This window comes from Strongylocentrotus purpuratus, unplaced genomic scaffold (assembly GCF_000002235.5).
Source record: "Strongylocentrotus purpuratus isolate Spur 01 unplaced genomic scaffold, Spur_5.0 spur5_scaffold_17, whole genome shotgun sequence".
In the NCBI taxonomy this organism is placed as follows: Eukaryota; Metazoa; Echinodermata; class Echinoidea; order Camarodonta; family Strongylocentrotidae; genus Strongylocentrotus; species Strongylocentrotus purpuratus.
Genome location: NW_022145602.1, coordinates 22738630 through 22765039, shown reverse-complemented (window position 1 = coordinate 22765039; position 26410 = coordinate 22738630). Strand labels below are relative to the sequence as shown.

Genomic DNA, 26410 nt, shown 5'->3' with positions numbered 1-26410 from the left:
TTTCATGGCTGACATATAAATTGACAACTCGACGGTAACAATATTATATTACATTTGTTGGTTTATATACTGTAGACAGGTGGTTAGACTTAGCTGATTATTTATCTTTTTAAATTATTGTATTATGCACCTGCTAGCAAATAAAAAAATCATAAAAATAACAATTCTTCATTCGGAACAACCCAGGACAAAAAATGTGTCGGTAACGGAAATACGCCAGAAAATTGTTTGTTTACTTCGTCAATTAATTGAAAAGAATCCTCTGAAATATACTGCCTATTGGGGATGAAGTAATGTTAATAAATGGGGCTTGTATTGTTGACTGTCCCATGGCAAGATTATTTTGGATGAAGTTGTCATAGTTTTCTATGCTGAATGGTTTTTTGAACAAAGGTAAAACCACTTGCATTATATTTTTTATGCAAGCTTGATCAAAATAAATTTTAAATTGCAACTTTAGAACCGGTTCATCGAGGACGGTCATATTTAAAGTGCCCGTTCAAAGAAAATCACAGAAATGGCAAATAACGTATCACTATATACTGGTGAGCTAACAGATGGCCATCGTACAAGTTTTAGGTCAACTACATATCGGATGAGTTATACAAATAAAACCTACTACATGGTATCTATGATTTACAAGAGATTTGGCAGAAAAATAGCGATGTTTTAATGACGTCACAATACGAACCAATCCTGCCCAAGCAGACAACATCCCATAAAAAAAAAACATAATTGCAATGCTATTATTTATCAAACTATAATGAGTTTAGTGTATTTACATGTGATGGTATTTTACATCATTCAAAAGAGATATGAAACCGATTCTGACAACTAAATTTTTTGGTTGTAAATCCACAGGATAGGGGTTAACTAACGATGAAAGAAATTACACTTTCAAACTCGGAATAATAGCATGGACGGCATTTGTTCCCGCTTGAAACGCCGAACACACCGCTGTGTATGCAGCTGAAATACAATGGCGTCTACTAATTTGTCTCCAAGCGACGGATTCCTTTATTTCTTTTATCAAAATAATACCATGTGCGCGGTTAAGAGTGAGGCAATGTACTGAATATTTAGCCTGACAGTAATGAAGTCAAATAAATAACTGACGAGAAGATGACAAAACACGCACTGAAAATGTGAAAGATGTCTTGGAACATCGTCTGCTTGTGCAAATCATGTTCAGCATGTGACGTCACACATCTCAGCAGCATTTGGAGAGCTCTTCAGGCGCTATGCCAGGGCTATATTTAAGCGTTTTGTAATTGATAATAATTATTTCTTCGATTTTTTCCAAGCATTACATTTTGATAACTTTGTCCGATCAAAGTTTCACTTTTGCATTAATAACCATAAAGTTAGTTTTTAAACTTAATGAATCTTCTCTTCAAGCATTCAAACATTTTCAAACTACAACAAAAATTACAAAAACGCTTCAGTGCTATGACAATTTTGCGACATACGGCTTTAGAGGGAGCACTGGTTTTCATTCTTTCGAAATTAAATTTAAACCTCGTCAGATATTTCTATACTACAGTTTCAATCCACAAAATCTAGCACCGGAATCGAAACTAATTTGTTAATATGGTTTGCTACGTTCGTAGCCATCCATAAACTTGTCATGAAATATAATTTTGTTGGTAGATTAGACCATGCTCTTCGACCTCCATCTGGTCGTTTAAAACAAGGGTATTTTTTCTGTGCGCTAGCAGACATCGTCAAAGTCACCCTGCCCCCTTCTCTTAGTCACATATGTATATTACGTACAGTATGTAAATTAACCCTCTGCAAGAGGGCTAGATCGCTATGGTCTTAGCTATCTAACATCTAATGAAATAGAAATGTTTTGATAGATTGGATGTCATCAGTGAAGAATAAAAATCCGAAAAGGCACTGTTTAAAATTGCCTTTTAGGTGATATAATGATAATGTATTTCCATGCTTAAATCAAAAAATATCATAAGATAAAAGCTAGATGTTGGTATAATTATAAGTTCAGAATCAAATGGAAATAAACACATTTAAAATTCTGAACCATGTTTGTAGTCTTTATGCAAATTTGAAAAGAAGTTAAAGATACATCAATTGAATTTATCTTTTTTATCAAAGCCAGATCATTAGCCTTTAATTAGACAATAAATTTAATGAGCCAATACTTCAAAAAAGGGACAAAATCCATTTAGAATGTTGAAACACAGCATGCAGTATGTTTACATGAAGCAGCAGGTCCATCTCTTACAAAACATGCAACTCATTACTAGTGCTGCTGCCTCTTGTATTTCCGTTACCATGTTATTCCGTTACCAGTGTGTTAATAGGAAATAAATTGATACCTCCGAAATTGATGTTTAGGGCTTTTAGTTGGTAGATAAAGGAAGAGAATTTGCAACTACAACAAAAAAAAGTAAGAAATAACTTTGTGAGTAAAACTTCTTTCAGATTTTGGTTACGGAATAACGAGATTTTAAGGGTAAAAATTGCAAAATGTGGCCTATTTTCTTTATAGAAAATGATTTTCTGAACTTGATTCCTATTTGTGATGTTGTTCAATAAGGCATACATTTAGAGGAATACGTTTTAAATTCATTGCTCCACTGAATTTTAAGAAATTAAAACTATGATCATGTAATTGTAACCCCTAACATACCCCCTAACATACCCCCCAACTTTAAATAATTTTATCAGAAAAAACGTAAAAGCTATTTCAAAATGTTTTTTCGGTTCCATTATAAGTGTTTTGTTAGCCACATGGAAAATGATAAATTATTCAAGTTGGATCAAATTTAGAATTTATGATTGTCCTCTTTTCCAAACGTAATTGCCCATATATACTTTCGAATCTAGACATTGTTCTTATTTAGTTAGTCACCCATTGTGTTTCATTATTACTACTTGAATATCATACATCTAATTTGTATAAATTTGTTCATGAATGTTTTTTATTTTAATAAATATGTAAAAAAAAGAGTTGTACGGACACTTTTTTATGTGTTTCTTTTTTATTATAACTCATTGTTCATGTTTTTATATGTGTTTTTTTAAAACCATTTGGGTGTAATTTCGGTTTCACTTGAACAGGCTTCTCTGAGTAAATAGGTAATTTGAATGAACAAGTAAATAAAGACCCAGCCAAAATAAGCACAAGCAATAAGCAATTTTCTATAAATAATGATAATTTGTTTTTGCTAAACTAAACTTGAAGAAAATGATGCTTGAAGGCATATTCAATAAAATATTATTTTATTCCTAAAGTATTCTTAGGGACGTTTCCCCTTTACTTCCTGTCCCTACAACACTGACATTTTATATCCATTCAAACGTCTCACCTGGTTTGTGGCATCCGATGAAAGCTTGGTATTTATTTGTCAGTGGATCATACGTGCAGGTTTGAGGGTACTGAATTACGTAAGCGCAATCGTACACCTTTGTTATACTGACCGTGCTGGCATAATTACTTTTCATACAAGCGTCTTCCATCGTGCAAAACATACAGACATTCTTAACTAATTGCATCAACGAATGCTACCGTGTTACGAATTAAATTGAATGGATTCTCAACTGCCATTTTCAGCTGCACCTTAACAAAACCTGCATATTAATCAGATAGGGTGACCATATGAAGACAAACATTACTTACTATAAATACTGCACACAAAAAATGAAGTGAAATTACGTTAATACTAGGATAATCGGAATTTATAAGTGAATGGAGTCTGCCCACTAACACCTAGTTTGTGGCATTCGATGAATATTTTGAATTTGTTTGAGAGTGAAGTATACGTGCAGGTTTGAGGGTACTAAATTACATAAGCGCAAATGTACACTTTGGTCAGACTGTTCACGCTGTGATACATGTTCATTCTCGATCTCCATATCTTTTAATTCTTTTGATGTCAGGCATATATTTTTTCTCCCCCTTTTCATCTGTTCCTTTTCATTCGTGTTTTTATTTTCTCATTTGCCTTCAAGCTTCAGGTCGTATTTTTGCGACATCTTATGTTTCCCTGCCTTTGCAGCATATTTAATTTTTGTTTGGTCCATCTACAATTTTTTCAGTATTCTTCTTTCTCCCTCTCTCATCTATATATCAATAATTTGGTTCTAAAACATGCAACGTCCATAAAACTAAGCTCTAAAAGCAGCGAGATTCTTTAGTCTGCTTGACCTGCATTATTATTATTTTTTTATATCTTAATATATAACACTTTATATTAATAAAATGAGATATGTTTAAATGGCAATTTAATGTATTTGTTCCGTGTATTTATACATTTAGTACAGGGGGAGCCAAGTTCCTTAGCTTTAACCAAAAAAAAAAAAATTATCAACATTAAATTGTTCAATTTATCACGAACAATAACATTAAACACAATTCTGGTGTAGATGGAGAAGAAAAAATTGGTAGACCCTTTATCTGAGAGATTTAAAAACTTGTACCAGGCGTGACTCCATTCAAACAATTACTTATTAGAAACTTAGTACTATTTTCTTCTAATCTGTTGTTACGTGGAAAATTTGATTCACCCTTTTGTGGTCCTGCATGTAGTACTAAAGTTCCAATGTCGTATTTGTTCGTCGTCCAGGCTACTGATTCTAAACAACAATGCATGCTTATGAGGTTCGCCTCGAAAAAATTCAAGCATCTTGCTGGAGAAGTAAACATTCAGTGTTTATTGCTGGTGTGATCAACACTCAAAGAAAAAAATGTTTTAAACCAGTAACCTTGAAATCTTGGCCAGTTTAATATCACACTTCAGGAACTCTATGTCCAGATACTTAAAACGCCTCACCTGGTTTATGGCATTTAATTAAAGCTTGGTATTCTTCTGACAATGTACGAAACGTGCAGACTTGACTACGTCAAATCTTTAACGGCAACTGGGCACTGCGATCATAATAATAGTGGTGTTATAAGGAATTTGGCTTTGCCCGTTCAACCCCCCCCTTGGTCTTCTTTCATTTGCTTAACTCATATCCTGCCATAAGGGTGCATGCACGCTACCGCTATTATGCGAGCGCGTTATCGATTGGCTGCTTAATTCACGCGAGCGAGCTACCGTTGCGATGTTGCATGCATGTTTGCTCGCATTCGTAATAGCAGTTATTGTTTATGCCCATTGTACTTTGCTGAGTGCTTCCCACACGCTATATATCGCACCATCAGATTATCAGATTATCTCAAAATAGACTTGGCCCTGGGGGATTTGTGACTTGGCACAATGGGATTAACCGTGTGGCTCTGTGCTGTATTCAAAATGGCACGATAATAATTAATACAGTCCGGCAGTTGGTGCTCGTCAATTAAACAGGGGGAGTTTGTTGTGACATCTTGAAATGTAAGATATTAACGATATGACAATACGGTTTGGTATAATCCAGTGAAAATCCCGGAGAGGCGAACATTGAAATCACTCTGACTTAAAGTCAATTTGAATCTAGAAGATTAATTAGGGTAAATATAAAATCTTAGTCTAGAAGAAATGTAAATCTGGCAATACATCTTTGAGGGCTTACACACATAACGTATCGGACAATATTGTTCATATTCACTGATCCTAACAATCTTTCATTGTTGTATTAAGTCTGCTCACTCACACCAATACAATTAATTTAAACGCCTCACCTAGTTTAATTTGTTTGACAGTGAACTAAGCGTGTATGTTTGCATTGTATTAAATATCGTAATCGCAACGGGACATCTTTGTCATACTGAGCGCGCTGGTATATTTAAATGCAAAATATGTATTTTTTTCACATTAGGACAAATGCTTGTGAGATTTGGCCTACAAATGAAACGCTATGTAGAGAAAACATGGCTTCAATTGGACATCCAGAACACCTGCATACTAAGTACTGAGTACCCAATGACCACAATACCTAAACAACAATTTTTCCTGTCTTACTTCCGTAGTAATGAAATGCCTCCCTTTTTCTTGATATTTCATTTCATTATCAACCTTTTAATCGTCTGATTTTTGCCCGAAGTTAAGGATGAAGAAATATTTTTTTTTCTTTTAAAAAACCTGCTTACCATTTGGGTTGAGGAGATCAAGATCGAATACCGTACAAGTACTTGAAGAGAATGTCCATTGAAATATTGCAAATACATGTAGGTAAATAATACCTCTTCACATTGCTGAGAACCTCAAGAAAAGGAATTGAGTACTTTTAAGCCCTCACTAGTGTTAAGGAATAAATGAAGTACATTTATGACTCCCTTTTCAGAACGTACTCACAAAGTGAAATGACGGCGATAAAACACATGGGATATCGTGACGTGACGGTATGAACTAACCTACATCACACATTCGGGACAGTGTGATGCCCATTGCAATTTTTTTAGATAGGGTTTAACGTTGTTTGTATATTTACCGCAAGTGTTGATATTTCCTTTATTTTGGGCACTTTAAATGAGATAATATGAATAAATAATACTTTCTACAAATGTTTGTTGGATTTGTTATGCTATTTTCCATCACATTTGAGCATAGAAATCGGGAAAATAATCACATATATCAAGGGCATGTTAGCATGTATGTGTCTGATCTGGGAGTGCGAAGGGAACTTTACATGCTGATCTAACGACTCTTCTGGAGCGATTCCAGATATTCATTACGAAAATGTCTTACAAGGCCGATAAATGTATGTTTTTTGAAAAATTTAGTCGTACTACCATATAAATGGGGAAAGGGGAAATCGAGAGGAGGCCGATCTCATTCCGGTTCGCAATTCACGGCTAGCTCGCAGGGCTGACTATGGCAGGCCAGATATCGTGCATGCGCTACAGGCAGATTATAGTACTGTACCGTACATCGACAAAATATTATAGATATATTGCTAGGTCAAGATCTACATTGTCGTTGTCGCTGTCCGAGGTAATTACTTCTTCTATCTCGTCGAAACTCAAGTCAAATAGGTTTTTGTCCATATCAATATTTCAATGGGATTTTGATGAAAGTAAAGAACGTAGGGTATGAATGGTACGGTACTTAATGCGATACATGTGATTTGCACACAAACTACATCGAGCACCGTCGTCAATCAGATCAGATGAGTGGCCCAATGTTCATGTCGTGACATCACTGACAAATCAGCATGTACTACGATTGTTTTCGGGGTCATGAGTGGTTTGAATTTCGTCAATTTTTAATCAACTTTTATAATTTTTGCTCGTTTTTACAAGTTAAACAAAGGTGATTTTCTTACTCAATATCCGTTTACGTTTGCAATGATACCAAATTCATCCAATTTCAAAATCAATGAGCCTTTTCTTTAATGCGTAAATGCGCTCTGGAAATATTTGATAGGAGTCTGACAACTTCTTCCAAATTATAATATTTAAAACTTCTTGAACAGGAACCACAAGAACACAAAACATATATCCCTAACAAAATATTAATTTAACTAACCTTAACAAAAAACAGTAGAAATGTTTTTGTAAATCTTATTGCAGTGGCATCACACCTCGCTGATTGAACATGGAATAAGTATTAACAAACTAATTCTTTCGGGGAGCGGATGCAACCCGGACCCCTTACTCATACTCGTTGTTATTGGCAGAACTTAATCCTCTTAATAACCCTTATATAATCATTTATTGTGTATGATATTTTCGAATATGATTGTTAACTAATTTGATCAGGTCCATGACAACCCTTACTAACAACATTATGAATTATTATTCCATTATAAATAGTTAAATATTGATTCCATTGAAATATCTATCCCATAAGGTTGTTTAATATTGTGTGGCAAAGGCATACAAAGAGCCAAATAATTTTGACATGTAAAGACGCCAAAAGTTCATTAAAACACCGCTTGATTATAATGAACTTGGTCACTATTCCCTATAGATGCAGCTAGCTGTAGTCAAACGAGTCACTTGGTTTGTGGCATCCGACGATTGCTTGGTGTTGTACTGACAATGTACCAAACGTGCAAGTTTAGATGTGTACAATTTGAACGTGCCACAATCGCTATGGTGTTAAGTCAACATTTATATCTCCAATTTTCCAACATTATAATATGCAGTAAACCCTTTCAATATCTATTTTGCGAGAAAGAAGTGAAATTGTAAATGAGTAGTTTTGTCCTTTTTTCAATACAATAAGCTTCACGCTTGGAACAAACTTTCCTAAAAAGTAAGGCCATCAGTGCTACCTTTGGGAGACTTATCATCCTGAATAGCAGACTACGGAGAAATCCCAGCAGCAGAAAGGACATGTACATAGGATAGGATAGTACAAAGGATAACATGCACGGATTGTGACAATTCCTATGTTGGAGAGACAGGGAGAACACGGACGGATTGATTGAAAGAACACACAAGAACACTCTGATTAATACGGGCGCAAGAAATCAACAATTTAATTAATTAACCCATTATGGTATATATGAAACAAATATCGGCTACGTTAAATTAAATTTTGTGATAAATGCTTTAAAGTTTAATCTCTTAATTCGGAAGGTTAAATCGATATTTTAGATACCGGCATAATTCTAACGTTTATCCCACCCTGTTTTCCTTCTGGTCGCATCCTCAATCAAATTTAGGGTGATGGGTAAGTCGATCCATTTTAATAGATGGTTTGTGCGTCTTCTTTTTTATCTTTTTTCTTCATTGTTATATGACGTCTGTATTCGGATTTGGTTAGGAACTCCGATTGTTTTGGCCACAGTTTCAATCAATAAGGGATATTTCTATTATAACCAATGTTAAAGATAGCTATTTGTGTGTTGATGTCATCGCAGAGAAGAATTTGGGTTCGACACTTTGTGTTTGAAATATACTTGCAATACTCTTTTTTTTATTGGGCATGAGGAGATCTGTCGCTAATTTATGAAACAAAGAATTGGTGAAACGAGAGGGAAAATCCGCTTGACGATTCCGGAATCCGCGACACCAAGGCCCTGTTTCATAACACCAAAAAAAAAAAAATTGCTCTCAACAAATAAAATGCCAATATTTCAGTAGTTTTTAACAGTGATTGAAACCTGTAATTGATTTATGATATAGAGGTGAGGTTCAATCAGCATCACCAATCAAACTCCTCACCTGATTTGTGACATTCGATAAATGCTTGGTTTTTATCTGACGCTGAATAAAACGAGCAGCTTTTCGCTGCGTAAAATCTGTGCAGCTCGTCACGTCAGTTATACTTAAACAACACATCCCTTCAGTGCATGATATAACCACAGTTGAAGACATGTATGATTATTATATAGCTTAAAACAATTACGTAAACCATACAGTCTACCCCAACTGCCATCCGTAAGCTTGACTTATACCCCCTTGTTATATAAATAAGATCCAAAGATTAGACGAACATTTGCTTTAAGCTTAAGCATGTTAAGTCCCACTAGAATGGAGATCGGTCAAAGATTAGCGACAACCAGGCAGTCGCCAGTTGATGTAAAAAGGTTTTGAGAAATATCTTAGTAGTTGATATTGGTCAGACACTTACCGCGCTAGGCTATTGGTGGCTGGTGGTTGTAAATGCGTTATCGACAAATCTCTGCCGATGCAACATGTTCATTGGTCCATGGATGAAATGTAAGCGACCGGACGGAGAGAGGTGGATGCCTGCAGTCGCCAATATTATGTGTTGGTCAATTAAAATCGGCAAACTACTTGTAAACCAGTTGGCACAAAGTGGATCACTGATTGCCGACCGGTCACCGAATTCGATAACAACTGGTTCGTAGTCAAAGGTTGTAGATGGATTTTTGTCTTTTAAGAACAAGTAGTCAGTGGTCGTCAATTTGCATGATTCGTATTCAGATTTACCAAAGTAAGTCGTCACAAAGCAATGAATTGGCTCTATTTACCATTCCAGACATTTAAGTGTTGAAATATTTTTTTAAAGCCTGTCTTACGTCATATTTTCATGGAAAAACGGTTGGGAAAATTCAAAAATGGTTGGGAGAATTTACTGTTAGAGGGTGTCGCACATTGACGCCTTCGCAGAAAATCATAAATATCTTTGTGGTTTGAAAGGAATCTTTGCATGTTAGAGGGTTAGTACAGTAGAAGGAATATAATAGGTAACATTTCATACAAAAATTGCGCAATTTGTTATCAACCCTCAACAATGTTACCGAGTCACATTAAGAATGATTGAAAATTATCTATACCCCATACAATTGGCAAGGGTGAAATACCCTTCACAAACATGCATGTATCGATCATCGACACCAGGTTAGTAATAGAACAACATTTTTCTAAGAAATATATTTGGTCAGCGTCAAACATAATGACATAAGGGCTTACAGCGATAAACCTATCAGTCAAACGTCTCACCTAGTTTGTGGCATCCGATATATGCTTGGTATCTATTTGACACTCAAGCAATCGAGCATTTTTTGTTGAGTAAAAATCTGTAAGTGCAGCTCGTCACTTGTGTCATTCTAGTCATGAGGCCATATTAATAAATATTAAACCAATACATGAGATTACCGAAGTTGAAGAAATGATTATCATATTAAACTGAATATAGCTTAAACCTATTATACAATTCATACAGAAGAGCCCAACGGCCAACCATGAGTTTGACTTGTACCTCGCCTTCATATAAATCAGATCCGAGGGTAAGACGAATAGCCAAAACTCAGGCACACTAGAGTTAGTTTACAAGCACAAACCCCTACCAGTCGCTGTGAGTAACAGTATCTGCACTTTAGCTGACACAGTAAGAGACAGGCAGACCTAGGCTCTGTTCAAGCTTTAGGAATTGTAGTTGAGTGAAAAATTAGAGTCCGTACCTGCAGACTATATTAGGGTAGAGACTAATCGCTTTAAGCTTTAGTTAAACTAGGCGTACAACCGGTTGCCGATTTTTGACGACCAAAAAACCCCACACCTGCTATCATAACAAGCATTTATATCGGGCGATCAGTTGCTGGTAAGTGGTGTAAAGGCAGTTGCTGATTGGTTTCGAAATGTGGTACGAAAAATGTCCGATGGTTTAATATTTAAATATTCATTATATTAGCGGCACCGCATTATAGCAAACATCGTTCAGTCGAATAGTAGAGCTCTCTTTTTCAGTGCCTAGCTTCAACGGGCAATGTGAAAACAATTCATTCCATAAAGAACTTCTGACTTAAAATAGGATCTGAATCAACCAAATTATACAAGTGTCGAGGATGCCTCGATGTTCACATGGACTTTTAGATTTGCCGAACGACAACATGGATTGCTACGATCGACGTCCTTTTAATGCACTGCCTTGAATGGACGTCACACGTATCAGTTTACGCAAATCTAAAAGTCCCTATTGTCGGCTATGGTCAACAAACTGTGAGTAGCAGTAAAATGACATAATGCATTCGCTTTAAAAAAATATAGACTAGAGTGATCGTATTAATCTGATATGTTAAAATTATTTTCTGCATCTTTGATTCAGGATGATTAAAATGCCTCACCTGGTTTGTAGCATTTGACGTATGCTTGGTATTTGTAAGACGATGTGACGAACGTGCAGTTTAGATGGTGTTAACAATAACGCATTGAACGAGATAGATGTGACACGATATTATAAGCTTTCGCGAGCGTGGTCGTAAATTGAATCGTGGAGCCCAAAAGAGTTATCTCCCACTTGCAATATCTAAGGGAGGAAACTATTGGAAACTCTATAAATAAATGACCAATAAAAAGCGACCTACATTTTCGTTCTTTGGAAAAAGATAAGCTTTTGTAGAATTTAGAAGAAGAAACAAAATATGAAAAATGAATGCAAATAAACATGTTTCAATTTATTAGACATCGGTTTCAATCTAGCAAAGTGATGGTGTTATTCGTTTTTATTTTCCTACCAATATTAGCTGCCACACCATGCAACTATTGTAGTGAGTATAAATGTGTTAATGATTCGCCATAGACATGGTGACGACTTTTAGTCGATATGATAGGATTGTTTCAAGTTAAGTTCCGGGTTTATACCCGGTCTAAGAAAGTGACTATGTTAATGTATATATGCATATGGATAAATAGAGAAAGGCGTTATTTTTGTAATGTGCTTTAGAGGAAACAGTTATTATCATTGTCTTCTTTTTTCCCGGAATTTCTGTCCCCAAATAATAATTGCCATGTGCCAAGCGTGTGAAGTCTGACTGACACTAGCGCTAGGGAAGAACCCACTTGTTAGGGCGAGGCGTCAAAAATAAATATACCAGCCAGCGGCAGCTAACTGCACTTGTGCATCCTGGCTGCATTTTTTAAATTAGCTCAGCTGGCTACCGCTAGCGGTAGGAAATGGCATTCAAAAGCATGCGCCGGCTGCCGCCTTTCGAATGGAAACCGAGCCTCAGATCCCAGCCTGGCGCAAGCCGGCTGAGCTAATAAGTGAAAAATAATTGCCCCAGCCAGGCTTCGGCCGTAATTGCAGCTTTGATGCACCAATACGTGAGGCGGCAGCCTGCTGGGATTGATATGTTTGACGCCTTGCCTTTAAAAAGGTAAATACTGTATGCAAAAACAGTTATCAATGTATAGACTGCTGTAAATGTCTAAATATTTCCCTTTGATAATAATTGTTTAAGTTAACTTTTGTATTAATTTTGTATAAATTAGCTCATTATAACATTAATTTTTTCAATAAAAATCATGTGGTTTATTATTCTGTAAATCAACGCTGTTGTTCCTCATCCATAATTCTCGCATTGATAAATATAAAATGGTAGACCTGCCTTCTAAATTTGGCAAGATGCCATCTGTGACGTTGAGTGAATTGACACCCCGGTAAGTTCTTTAGCGTAGTATTGTCATATATGTACATGATAGGAAACTTTTTTTGACCCATGAACTTCCACTTGCTTTTCATCTGAGTATGTGACCAACGTTTTTTTCTATTCAAGCTTTCTTGAATCTCTTGATTTTCTTTTGACAAGATTCATCAACTTCCTCCGCGAAATGTTAACAATCTTTACAAACGAAAAACTTGACTGGTGCCACATTGATGCATATTAATTTTCTGTGATGAATTTGGGAATTTCTAATCAGGTAAAGCGAAAATACATCTTAAATGGTAGCCGTCTCTATTTTTGTTAAATCTAAAACAAAAAGATATAATATTATTTCTTCTTCTGGTAGGTTTTTTTTTAAAATCATTTATTTCATCGATGATTATATTTTAATCGTTTTGTTTGTGACCCCGTTTTCATTTTCTCTCGCTTTTTAAAAGTCTCGAATGCCAAACTTCATATATTCACGAGAAGGCCTATAAGCAAAACGCCTCCCCTGGTTTTTGACATCCGACGAACAGTTGGTATGTGGTTGAGTGTGTATTAAATGAGCAGATTTCGTATACACATATAAGAAGAACAATACAATCTAGTCATACTGAACGTGCTGCTAAAGGCATAGTAATCACATCAATAGCGGCACAATCAGACGACAACTGTGTGATAAATGATGTTGTCCAAACCATTCATAATATTAGAACAGTCTATTCCAACTGCCATTTACCAGCTTGACCTCCATCTTGCTTGCATATTGATTAGGTCCGGAGGTGAGTCAAATATCTGCGTCATAGCACCATTTTGACAGACATTTATACCACGATCGATAGTCCATAAACAATCCAATGTTAACAACTTTGTAGTATATGGGCGTATTTCTTATAACGTGTGTGTACAGTTTCCTTCATTATGTTATATTGAAACTATTTTAGACATGATAAGAAAACTTACACAATAATGTTCCTGGTATACCGACATACCCAGAGCCCGACAAAACACAAGACATACACAGTTTGTGAATGTCAATTAACGCCAGGCTGAAATACTTCCCAGGGAGTGGAGATTGTGCTCACAATGTGTGTGGGCAAGCATTAAATCCAATGACAGGGGTAAAAGTATTTATGTAAAGCTTTTAAAGGCTTGAACTGTTCGTAAAGATTCAACGATTAATGCGATAAAAATTGTTACTTTTCGGGGAGAAAACATATTGGCTGGATAGTTTGTTTTCATTATATATTTAGATCAGTGTATTTTCGATGTACGCAATCAGGTATTAAAGGCATCACATTTGTATATGGATTGTTTGATGGTGTGGCGAAATCTCGACAGTTGTACAAATTCGGAAAAAAACTGGAATAATAGGGACCATATCTTATTTAATAATCATATGTTGTAGACATTTATATTCATACAGTAGACTTGCGACTGCCCATGGGAGAGGGGTAGGGGCCAACCGCAAGCATCTACATTTGTATTTGTTTTAATAATAAAAGTCATATTTACAGCATATTTACAAATAAAATCATGTTGTTATTTTCAATGACAATGTAAGGTCGTTGCCATATCTTAAAAGTCTTGGCATCAGCTCAACTAATATGATAGAGATAATAACAAGTACTTAAGGCTTTGCCAAGATTCTGAAAAAAGAGAGAAATGTTTGCTGGACAATAACAATATTATCAATCTTGTCTAAAAATCCTTGAAAGAAATGTTTACAACATATTATATAGATTATTTAACTCAAAATGACTCGCTGAACCCAGATCAGTTTGGTTTCAGGACGTTTCATTCAACTGATTTAACACTACTCTAACTATTTGATAGAGTATCAAATGCCTTGGCTGATCAGAAACATGTCATAGGCATATTCATAAATCTGAGCAAGGCATTTGATACTCTTGATCCTACTACATTATTGTATAAATTAAAGCATTACGGTGTACGAGGTAAAGCACTTGATTGGTTCGAAAATTACTTAACATTAATAAAACAATATACTTTATTCAATTCAGTTACTTATAACGTATATCGTCTATTAAATGTGGTGTTCCGCAATGTTCCATATTTGGGCCACTATTATTTTTGATATATGTCAATGATATTTCTAATTTTTCCACCAATTTTACAGTATAAATTGTTTTCCGATGATACGAATGTATTCTATTCACATTCTGATTTAAATTCGCCGATCGCAACTATGAACATTGAACTACCTGAGTTATCGAAATGGTTCAAAAGCAACATATTATCATTGAACCTAAAGAAGACCAATTGTATTCACTTTAGAAACACAATAAATAATATATTCATAATTTTGAGCTGCTTGTTGATAATGTTTCAATCTAAACAAGTCTTCAATCAAATTCTTAGGTGTATAATGATAAGTGGAAAATGTAATTTGAATGATCATGTGAACTATATCTCTACCCCTATTTCTCGCAATATTGGTATACTATTTAAGCTAACATATGTTTTGACAACATTTGTGCTTAGTACGCTATACAATACACTAGTTGTACATATATTTCTTACTGCAATACCACATGCTTATCGTATATTAATGTCACAGAAAAAAGCAATTTGAGTTTGTACCGATGCAGGTTATCGCGACCACACTGACCCTTAATTTGCCACGTTAAATAAGTAATATACACTACATGCAAAAATCTCTGTTTATGTTTCGACTTAAATCCGGCATTCCCCCCCCCCCAATCACTAGTCATATTATTCCAACATAATGCTAATTTGCATTCCTACTCAACCATGCATTCCAACGACTATCACCTATTTAACGCCAAAACAGCTTTAGCTCAAAACTCGATTAGACATTTTGGCCCTGACACCTGGAATGCACTACCCTCTGACATAAAATCGATTAATACAATGCTATCTTTTAAAAGAGCGGTAGAAACGCATAATCTTTAAATCCACAATCAAATTTGCTTACTTTCAATTTTTATAAGTTCCCCTCGTTAACCCGTCGTTACAAAACTCGATAATTGTCAGTACTCTTACTTTGTGCTTCCTTTTATTAAAAACGTTGATTATAACCTTCCGTGACCTGGTATAAATACACTTACGAAAAAGGAGTGGCCTACTTGGGATACTCACAAAACCTGTTTTTGTATACAATCAAAGGTTTGCAATCTATATAAACCAGCTCGCTGATCTCGCATTTCTATTCATATTGTCCTGAAACCTCGTGAGTCTTCTCATTCTATAATATATCCCAAGTTGGCCACCCAATATTCAAATGTGCATCTTCTTTTTTATCTTCATATATCTAATTGAAATGCAACTACATTGTACAGCATACATCTGTGAATCTTGATGTACACCCCTTTTTTCTTCTTTTATTCTCTCTCTCTCTCTCTTTCTTTCCCCTTTTACCAATGGTTGTTCCACCATATTCCTACTATTATGTATCCATTGAGGGTAGTCATTTTATCAAGGTTTGCTTACTTTGTCAACCCTCCTGTTTGATTTTTTCGATTAGTTACTTTATTCGACATTATATTCTTTTGAAATGTGTAAAAATTGCAATGATTTGTTCGAAATATATTTGTATGAATTCAAAAGAAAATGAAAATCAAACATAAATTAATAATACAAATCAAATTATAATTAACGTTTTATTATCATTTTTAAAATAAAAAAAAATTGTTGAAATTGATTTAAGCAGAATACAGGTTTTTCTTTGTAGAATATCTACAGAAAGAATATTAGTTGAAGATAAATATTCTGAGTAGTAGTCTTATTATGAATTTGAAAACAGAAAATCTATATTTTTTTTCAGACCAAGTCTTCGATTTTAATTACTAAAATAAAAGATTTCTAATGTTAGTCGGTGCATGGCACGCTTTATATCAAATACGTTTTTTTCAGTTTACATTAGCTGCATGCTGATAATTTATTATAATTCCAAAAAAATAAACGTTATCATTTTCACAATTATATCCTTTTGGTAAAGTTAAGGAGTAATTCTAGTGTTTGATTTACATAGAGATTAGGAAAAATGCATTGTTAGGACTTTTTGTTCGGCGTTGATGGATATTTCAGAAGACCTGACGTACAACTAACTGATCTACACTTGGCTCTCAATTTATAATATATATTCGGGAAATATAGAAACCTTTAACACTTTGGGAACCTCACAAATTATTGTGATATTAACTAATCGTTAAAAAACACTTTAGGAGAATTTTTATTTTTGCGTTCACATAGTATCATGCTTAATTTTATATTTATTTAGGGTGGGTTTATTATCAGTCCTGGCTTCTTTGTAAACTTGGGTTTACTATTTACTATTTTAATAAAATGTTAATTCTTTATGAAGGAGAGGGGAGGGGGTTAATTGAGTATATACGCAATCAAAGCGTTCTAAAGTTAGATTGAATAAGGAAATATTAAGCCTACTTGAGGATGACGTGCAAAACAAAGCCTTTGAAAACTGACACACCCACTTCTATCAAAATATAGTAATATAAATATTATTGAATCAGTAATATGAATAAGGAAATGTTTAGCCTCTCCATTAAAGATACTATGTCCCATTTGCAGGCCAAAAAAATGAAAATGTTAAATTTAAATGGCATTTGAAAGATAATACTAATTTAGAACTCCCCTTAAAAAAGGGGGCTTGAACATGTCTTTAAGTGGGAAAATAACGACTAATAGTTGTCAAATCGACTTAGGAGCTACAGAGCCAATAGGTAATAGTCTTGATTTTCAGACCAATGTACCGCATGGTCGTACGTTTTATGATGTGCAAAGATTCAATCAGTTTAATTTTGGCCATTACAATAAGTGGGTTATTGATGTAGACAAATCCTTTATAGCTCAATTTATGTATATGTTTTTACCAAAGAGGTAAAAAAGCCAGTCAGTCACTCAATAGTGTCTGACAGTGAAGTGTAGCAAATGAATGGGTTTCCTTGCATAATTTTAATATTAGGACACTGCTAACGTTTACATTACACAGATAGGACATACATGACATATTCGTAATTCCTGCAAAATTCTACAGAATTTGAGGTTGGCTTCAAAAGGGACATTGAACCGTTAAGAAACTAATAAGTACATCGAATTCAAATTAAATATCAGTAGGCCGAAAGACGAATGATCGTCAGAATTTTTTCGTCTCATTTTCACCTGTTTGTTCGGAGTTCCAAATATAGATAGCGATCGTAATGATGAAGGGGCTAATCTATATCATATATACTTATGATGGAAACGTATGGTAAGCAAGGCGAGTGACCGTGTGCCCCGATTCACCTTCGATTGTCGCACACACAATCACATATCCAGTTCTCTGTTCTTCTTGGCTAAGCCAATTCGGAAAATTCATTCTTATTGCATAACCGTTAAATTTTACGAAAGGAACAATTGTTTTTAATTTTTTTCAAATTTAAAGAGGCAATAATCAAAATGCCTAACCTTATTTGTGACATGCGACGAATCCTTGATATTTTCTAGACACAGTATAAAACGTGCAGCTTCGGTGGTGCGCAACTTCGTAAGTACAGCTGTACATCTACTTCATACTGTACGAACGGCTATATTCAAAGACATCCCATTATGTTAGCTCCCTGAAACCAAGCTGACGACAGAGGTTCACAATAAACAGGGCATACCAATAATCATGATAAATATTCAGCTTATGTCAACTTCTAAATGACTTTAAGTGTATATTAAACTATTATTAACACATTTCGCTTTCAGGCATGATGGCTCAGTGGCAGAACGGTGCTCCCGTATTTCGTCCCGCTTCAAGATGACGAAGTAACTTGTGTGCTTGGGAAACCTTGGCTATTTTTTATGTTACAGGACTTAAGAAACTAGGCTTGGCTTTCATTATTTTTTTCCGATAGCAGTATCTTTTATTCTTTTACATGTGTATAGTTTTTTGAATTATCACTATACTGAAATGATTTTTTTTATCAGCTGCAGAGCATTATTCTGTGCGAAAATATGATTTTATGTTAGTTATATTATCATATACATATCAAAGAGAAATATCTGTTTAGATAACATCAAAAGGGCACTTTTGTAGGTGACACTGAAAACAAGAGAATACAAATGGACACATTTGATAAAAAAAAAAAGAAAAAAAGAAAAAGAAAGATAGATTGGATAATTACCAAAATAAAAAGGGGATCTTATCTTATTCGTGATAGAAATTTTGACATTTAAAAGTTTACGCGCATTATATTTGAAAGCGGATACTTGTTAGATTTACGAAAAGGTACTTATCGTAAGGGGAAAAAACACTCCTTAGAAATTAAAGAAAGTCAGTTGCCAAAGTAAAAGGAACCCTTTGTAGAGTAGATATGGGCAGTTTGGAATAGTACTGTAATAAATATGAACGCTGTTCACCCTTTCCACTCCCTGGAGAGCTGCTTTTGTAATATCTACTTTTCACATATTTGCTCACCTTAAAGAAAACAAAAACCTTTTTGCTTTTAACCATTGCCATGTTAATATCTTATTGCGAATTTCGTATTAGATTTTAAAATATAGCACCCATTCCTGCTGGAATAAATGACTAAATGTGACTTCATTTGCAATGTCTGGTCTAAAATGTTTGTCTTATCTTCATCGAATTGCTCGAATTGCTTAGCCTTATGATGGAAAAGCTACTGTCTATCGAATATTGGAACATTATGATGGGCATAATGAACGTTCGTGCACTCCCTCCTCTTAACTCATAGCCTGCCATAAGGCTGCATGCACGCTATCGCTATGCTGCTTCGTACATGCGAGATATCTACATATTGAGTGCCGTGTGCGTGCAAGGGAGTTTTTAGCGGTTAAAGCAGTTATTGTTCATGCTCATTGGACTGTGCTGTGTGTTTTGCACTCGCCATTCATAGAACCATCGCGTTAATCAGATTATCTACAAAACAACCTGGCACGGGGGGACTTGATGCTTGACACATGTAACGCACACATAATCACATGTCCACTTGTCTGTTTTCCCTTGGCAAAGTTTTTCCTTGGCAAAGCCAACTCGAAAAATTCCTTTAATTGAATTACTGTCGAATATAATGAAAGTAACAATCGTTTTTGGTTCAAACTTAAAGAGGTAATAATCAAACGCCTCACCTGGTTTGTGACATGTGACGATTGTTTTATATTTCTTTTACAGTGTAGAAAACGTACAGTTTCGGTGGTGCACGACGTCGTAAGTGCAACGGTACACACTGTCATCCTGTATGAGCTGCTAAATTCAAATGCATCCCACTTCTTTAGCTCCACGAAACCAAGCTGACGATAGATGTTCTAACTATACAGGTAATCCCTATAATATTCAATATCCAGCTTATTCCAACTTTTAAATGACTTTAAGTGTACGTAACGACTTTCATAGTTTCCATTTGCTTATCCTCCTTTTTTTTTTTTTGGAGTGGATTTAAAAAGAATATTTTTATTATTATTATTATTATTGTTAATACATGGACATATTCATTTATTAGTTCTTTATTAAGCTACGAGGTTTGACCGTACGATGGCTCAGTGGCAAGAGCGGTGGTCTTGTGTTTCGCGTTCTAAATCAAATAAATGCTTTATTGTCCTTTGGTGAGGCATAACTCTGATACACCTCAAAGAGGACTCCACCCCAAAGCAATATAACTTTAGGATCGAATTATGGAAAAAAAATCCCCCACAATTTAGTGCATTAAAACAAAAATCCTGACTTTGTATTCGTTTCTCTTAAAAATATTTAAAAAAATTATTTTCCTTTGAAAAATTATATTTTCATGTTCCAATGTTATCTTCCGTCAATGAGTAATATGTTTGGGTTTACCCCCATATAACATTAGTATATTCTGCTACGCCAACTGTGTAAAATTTTAGAATGTGCAAATGTCCTAAGGGAGACATGTCATATGTGTGTATTATGATGGTTTTGTTACTCCAAAAGCCTGGAAACATCCGTGGTTCTTCATAAAGAAACGTAATATCTCTTAACAGAAAAAGAAAAATATCCAGTAAAATAAGAAAATGTATATAACAAATGCATGAACACAAGCTATACAATTAGACAAGAGGGAGGAGTTCCGTTTTAAAGAGAATATGGCGAAGGAAAGTGTTTGCTTGAAAGCGTCAGCCTTTATCAGGTTCTAGGGCCTTTGAATTTTCTCTGAATTAAATAATGTTTTATAATAATAATATTTTGTGCCAAATTTATTATTTGCTGTTGACACTTAAACCTGCACCACTAAATCAATTATTCGATCTTTTAATAAAAAGTATATAATTAACTAGACAATGTGTTAATTTGCATACAAAATAAGTATAATCTCTTGGACGTATCGAATTGATATTAAAATGGATAAGTTTTCTTACAATATACCCTCGTGAAGAGACCTACAGATTTTAGAATTCAAGAAATATTTGTGTTTACGCAAATTATTTACAAAATAAATTACATCTTCCTATCATTTCCCCACTAGTCCCCGTTAATATTCGTATACATGTATACGTCACTGTGTTTTTTGTTTAATTATTGCGTGAAAGAAGTTAACATGTTTACTACATGCAATCAGTGCCAGTCACGGGGAAGGGAAACGTCCCTTGAAATTTGACAATTAATGGAAACAAAAGTCAAGCGTCAAGCATCATCGAGAGCTTTTACACATACTATTGAAACATAACATATAATATCGACGCTTAGTCACTACGCCCATTCGCTTTGACCTGAACTGTATAATATTGTATTAGATATTTTTTTTTTTTTTTTTTTTTTTTTTTTTTACAGGAGTCAATGACATGCATTAAAGCGTTTCCTTTAAAAAAAAAGGGCTGCGGAATCCTCCTCTTAAAATTGCTGAAAGTAGTGCCCCTTTTGGAAACATTGCAACTTCCCTATCCCTTCCTTACCCAACACATGTCTCAATGATTATTTAAAAGTTAAAGGGCAAGTGTACATTCAAATAAGACGGAGCTTTACCCATGCAGGGAAAGATGATTTTCTTCGTGATCGTAAACAACAGGTAATCATGAAAGGAGCCGTGTTTATCAAGTCCCGTGTGACAGGTGATGTTCCGCGGGATAGCGTCAACGTCCAAATGATATTCCTGCAGTTCATCAATGACGTGCAATAGTCCCTGTCTCATGACACCACTGTTAGACTCTGGGCAGATGACTTCCTATTATATTGTAATGTTAATTGGTTGCTAATTTTAGGAAGATGGGAGTGAAAGTCTATATCAAATTAATTATGTTAATGATGAGGGAAAGGATTTCCGTATTGCCCGTTCTTAAAAAAGAGAAATGCATATTAAACTGTATTCCTTCAATCTAAAGCTTTAACAAGTTACATGCTTTTATGGTATATGTGGTTTCACCAGAGAGTGTGAGGGAGAATCGGAGGGGGTGCTAGCAGATCAACAACTTTAAGTAGAGCAACGCAACATTTAATATTGGTCTTATATGGGTGTAGTCCAAATTTTCAAAATGCAATTTGCCTCTTTGACCTCTACCCGGCCTGTGTACTGATCAGGTCCACGGATGAGCCGAAAACACACTTCATTTCAAGATTGAATGAGTATTTCATGCTGATCTCAATGATCATGCTTACTTAATTATTATAATAATTGAAATCAACTAATTCATCCTCTTTATTCTTGTCGAAATGACGAGATTGCATGTTCAGGCATAACTCATGCAAATTTTATATCAAAATTATATAATGATAAGGGCCTAAAGAAAGGAAATTGTTGGCAGTTGAACTATCATGTGGCTCCTCTCCCATCAAGCCAATATCAATCATAAATAATACTCAGCATTTAAAATTAGTAAGTTAAAACGACTCACCTATAGTTTCTAACATCTGAAAATTGTTCGTATCAGCTGTGAGGCAAAAAAGCTGTGTCATGTAGTTTGTGTGTCGCCATGGAAAACAATTTCACAATTGCAAGTGTTTACATTTGGCAACATATCAACGATGAAGTGCAAAGCTGTTCAACATTGTAATAAGGTTATTCAAACTGCCATGTGTAAGCTTGACCTGGACCCAGTCTGAATACTGATCGGGTCCGTCGACTAGTTTAATGCCCGCTTCACTTGGAACTTGACTCCATTGCATATTCTATGAACATTGTCGACAGCGCGAAACAGCCACTAATGAAACAAAAATTTAAAAAAAGAGGCAAATTTAAACAAAAATGATAAGCTAAGAACGGAAATAAATTATTTTGCTCGCGCTGCAGCGATCGCTACAGCTTTTCGATGAGCGGCACAGTGTTTGTACAAGCAATTATGTGTGTGTATACCGTGTGAGTCAAAAAAAGTTTACACCTAGACAATTGCTAATTATTTTTAAAATCGTCTATGACCAGTGAATTATTATACATTTTATGAAAGAGTGTGTTATCCCAAATCATTTAGTATCACTTTTGTGTGGAACGTGTTCACGCTTGGATGAACGGAAGGCATTGTTTGAGAGAATGCAAAAATCGACTTGCGCCAAAGAAATGCCTAAAGTAGCGGAGTGAGAGAACGAATTGAATGTATCAAATTAAATGCATTGCATATGGTTTTTGCAGAAGCAAAGTCACACACACACACACACACACAGATACGCGCGCACAAAATGTTCGTTGATATTTGATTTTCGATATTTGATATGTGGTATGGTATGATTAATATTGTTAGAGATGTTATTTGTTTCTGCATAAACCGAATTAATACCTAAATCCAAATTGTTTTATTCAAACATCACATAAGCAACTTTGGCGCAAGTCGAATTTTGCACTCACGCAAACAATGCCTCCTGTTCATCAAAGCGTGAACACATAACCCACAAAAATGATACCAAATGATTCGGGATAAAACACTCTTTCATAAGATGTATAATAATTTACTGTTCATAGATGATTTAAAAAATAATTGGTAATGTTCTAGGTGCAAACTTTTTTTGACTCACACTGTATGTGCGCGTGTGGTTGTGCGTACCTCAACGAATGGCGCCTAGTTTACACCGATACTCGTTATCAAACAATATATACATCTCACATGATATTAGGATAATAAATCACTATCACAGTTTCTGATCACCATTTTATGAAACAAATCACATGTTCTTGCATTAATAAAATCGGTCACTCTGCATGGTTGCCTTGTTAACCGTCCAAACTGTCCCCCAGATACAGCCTATTAAAGTTGATAAGCCTAAAGTATATTGTTTGTGCATTGGTAATTCATCTCCCCAATAGATAAGTGATAATGATAATACAGGGAAATCAGGATTTGTTCGATTGTTGCTGGGATCAATGTAGAAGCAACACAATCTTGAGGAACAGTATTCTTAAGCTGGACAAAATAAAGTACACGTGTATCTATAAACATTTATTTTTACCTAACAATCATTCTCTATTCACCGAGACTGAAAAAACATCAATAGAGCTATCAAACATCATTGCAATCGTTAGTAGATCCGTCCCTCCTTAAGTAGTCGCAGGTCTAAAAGAAATTTAAATGCAAGTTTTGTATTCACAACATTATATTAATGTTTGTGCTTGTAATTTGTGTTGCGTACGAAAGAAACAATAGACCCACCTTTAGTACTGTCTCAGGAATAGTAATACGCACTATATAATTCTCTTTCTCTTAATTCGATATATCTCACACTGGAATAATATGTTTCTGACATCTTCCGTAACTATTTCATTCAAATAAATGTACGGGTATTCTTAAACTTCAAACCTCAAAGAAGGCAAAGAAGGATGAACTTTTTCACTTGCGGATAATAGTTATTATCTCGACGTAGGGATGGTGGTGATATAAAAAATCGCACACAGAAATTAAAAGTCGTATGAAGTCATTTCTGCTAATGAACGTAATTTATTTTATATCATTCTCTGTAGATTGACAACTACATATCATCTACTGATTATTCTACTTCTTTACATTATACAATTTAATTTGTCGTATTTCGGTTGCAAGCCTGTGTATACATATATAATTCACCTGTGTAACGAATAACAAAGCAACAATCGAAAGATAAACCATTTTCTTGATGTTCAAGTTCGTTTAGTTCTCAAAAGCACTAGCATAAAGTGTTGTATATCCCATATCGTCATCATTAATCTCCTTCCATTATTATTATTATTAGTAGTATTATTATTAGTAGTAGTATTATTAGTAGTAGTATTAATAGTATTAGTAGTAACATTAGTATTATCACTATCATTATCATCATAATTATAATTTATTTATTACATTTTTAATTTTTTCAATTGTAATTATTATTATTATTATCGCTAACATTAATATTAGTCAATATCATTGCCATTTAACATCAATGTGAGGGAGGTTGCTATTCACTATGATTGTTAAAGGGTGTTTATTTAACCACTTATAAAAGTACTGCGTTTTTTCCAGTACCATTATACAGAGGGTGACATTGAAATATACGCCTATTGTTATTATAATTAATTGCGTTATCATTATTGTTATAATTATCATCATTATCTTTATCACCAATATCTTTTAGCCTTACCACTACCTTCATCGCCATTATTATATGATGCAGGTATACATTTATATTTTGCGAGTCATTATGGTAAAAAATCCAGGGTACCGTGCACACAAATGATTTCCATTCGGTTCTGTGTTTGTTTATCTAAACATATATTTATATATCTCCTGTTCGTATATATATATTTATAATTGAATTTCTTAATTATTTGTCACCTACTTATTTCTACACCGCTTTTTTCCCACGTTTAATTGGGTTCAATTTACATACATTTCAACAAAGGGAATACAACGAGTTTTTGCAATATGGGTTCTAGCTAGGAGTGGTACACATTTACAAGTACAATATTTATACCCTTACAACGTTTACATTTGAAAATGTTACTAAGCATGTAAATAACATATTTTCCTGATTTATTTTTCTTGAGAATATGACATATTAAAGCTTTCATTAAAAAAGTTTTATTCTAAAAGGTTTGTTTATCTAGTAAACTTTTTATTCTTGAGTTACGAAAACCAACAACAAAACAACACTTTAAAAGAAAAATACTTACCTAGAAGTATCTTTCTTTTTTTTCATTGAGGATATCTCCTTTAGTATTAACGGATTTATTGTGTATTAAATCTATCAACCAACATAGTATCGTATAATTTGATAATAACCTGCCCATGTCAAAGAAAGAAAATTATTAATTTTATTGTCAGATGATACAGCACAGATATGCAACAAGGCAAAAAGAAAGTGGCTTACCCTATCAACCAAAATGTAAGACAATGCAAGGAAATTTGTGTAATGTGTTTGTAGGAACAAAGCTGTGGAATGATCTTCCAGATGAAATTAGATTAACCCGTTGACTACTGAATTATCTAATTCCCATAGGCTTAACACAGGGACCACCAGGTTCCAGTAAGCAATGGGTTAAGACGTCGAGGTTATCTTTTCGGAAATATCTTTTCATCTACCCTCATGTAAATGACGCGGGTTTAAACCCAACTCACCCCTCTCCTTTTTTCCCTTTGAATTTACATGTCTTCTTTTTATATATGTGTGCACTTGCCAGTTAACGATTATAGTTGACCTTAAGCTTTTACTTGTACGCATATCTGTATGATTTTATTTTTTTTATTAATAAATCCTTTTCATTTCATGAATATGGTGATGATTGTATTTTTCAAAGATTTG

The 26410-nt window shown here is 34.5% G+C and overlaps 1 protein-coding gene across 1 annotated transcript in view; it reads right to left on the bottom strand.

Annotated features, from left to right (window-relative positions):
* The window catches only part of LOC585401 (CUB and sushi domain-containing protein 3-like), a 62753-nt gene extending 59270 nt beyond the window's left edge, over positions 1-3483 (bottom strand). Inside the window, exon 1 of the mRNA XM_030988314.1 lies at positions 3333-3483. Coding sequence (XP_030844174.1) covers positions 3333-3483 — 151 coding nt within the window. The remainder of the gene's footprint in view (positions 1-3332) is intronic.
* Positions 3484-26410: the final 22927 nt, after the last annotated feature.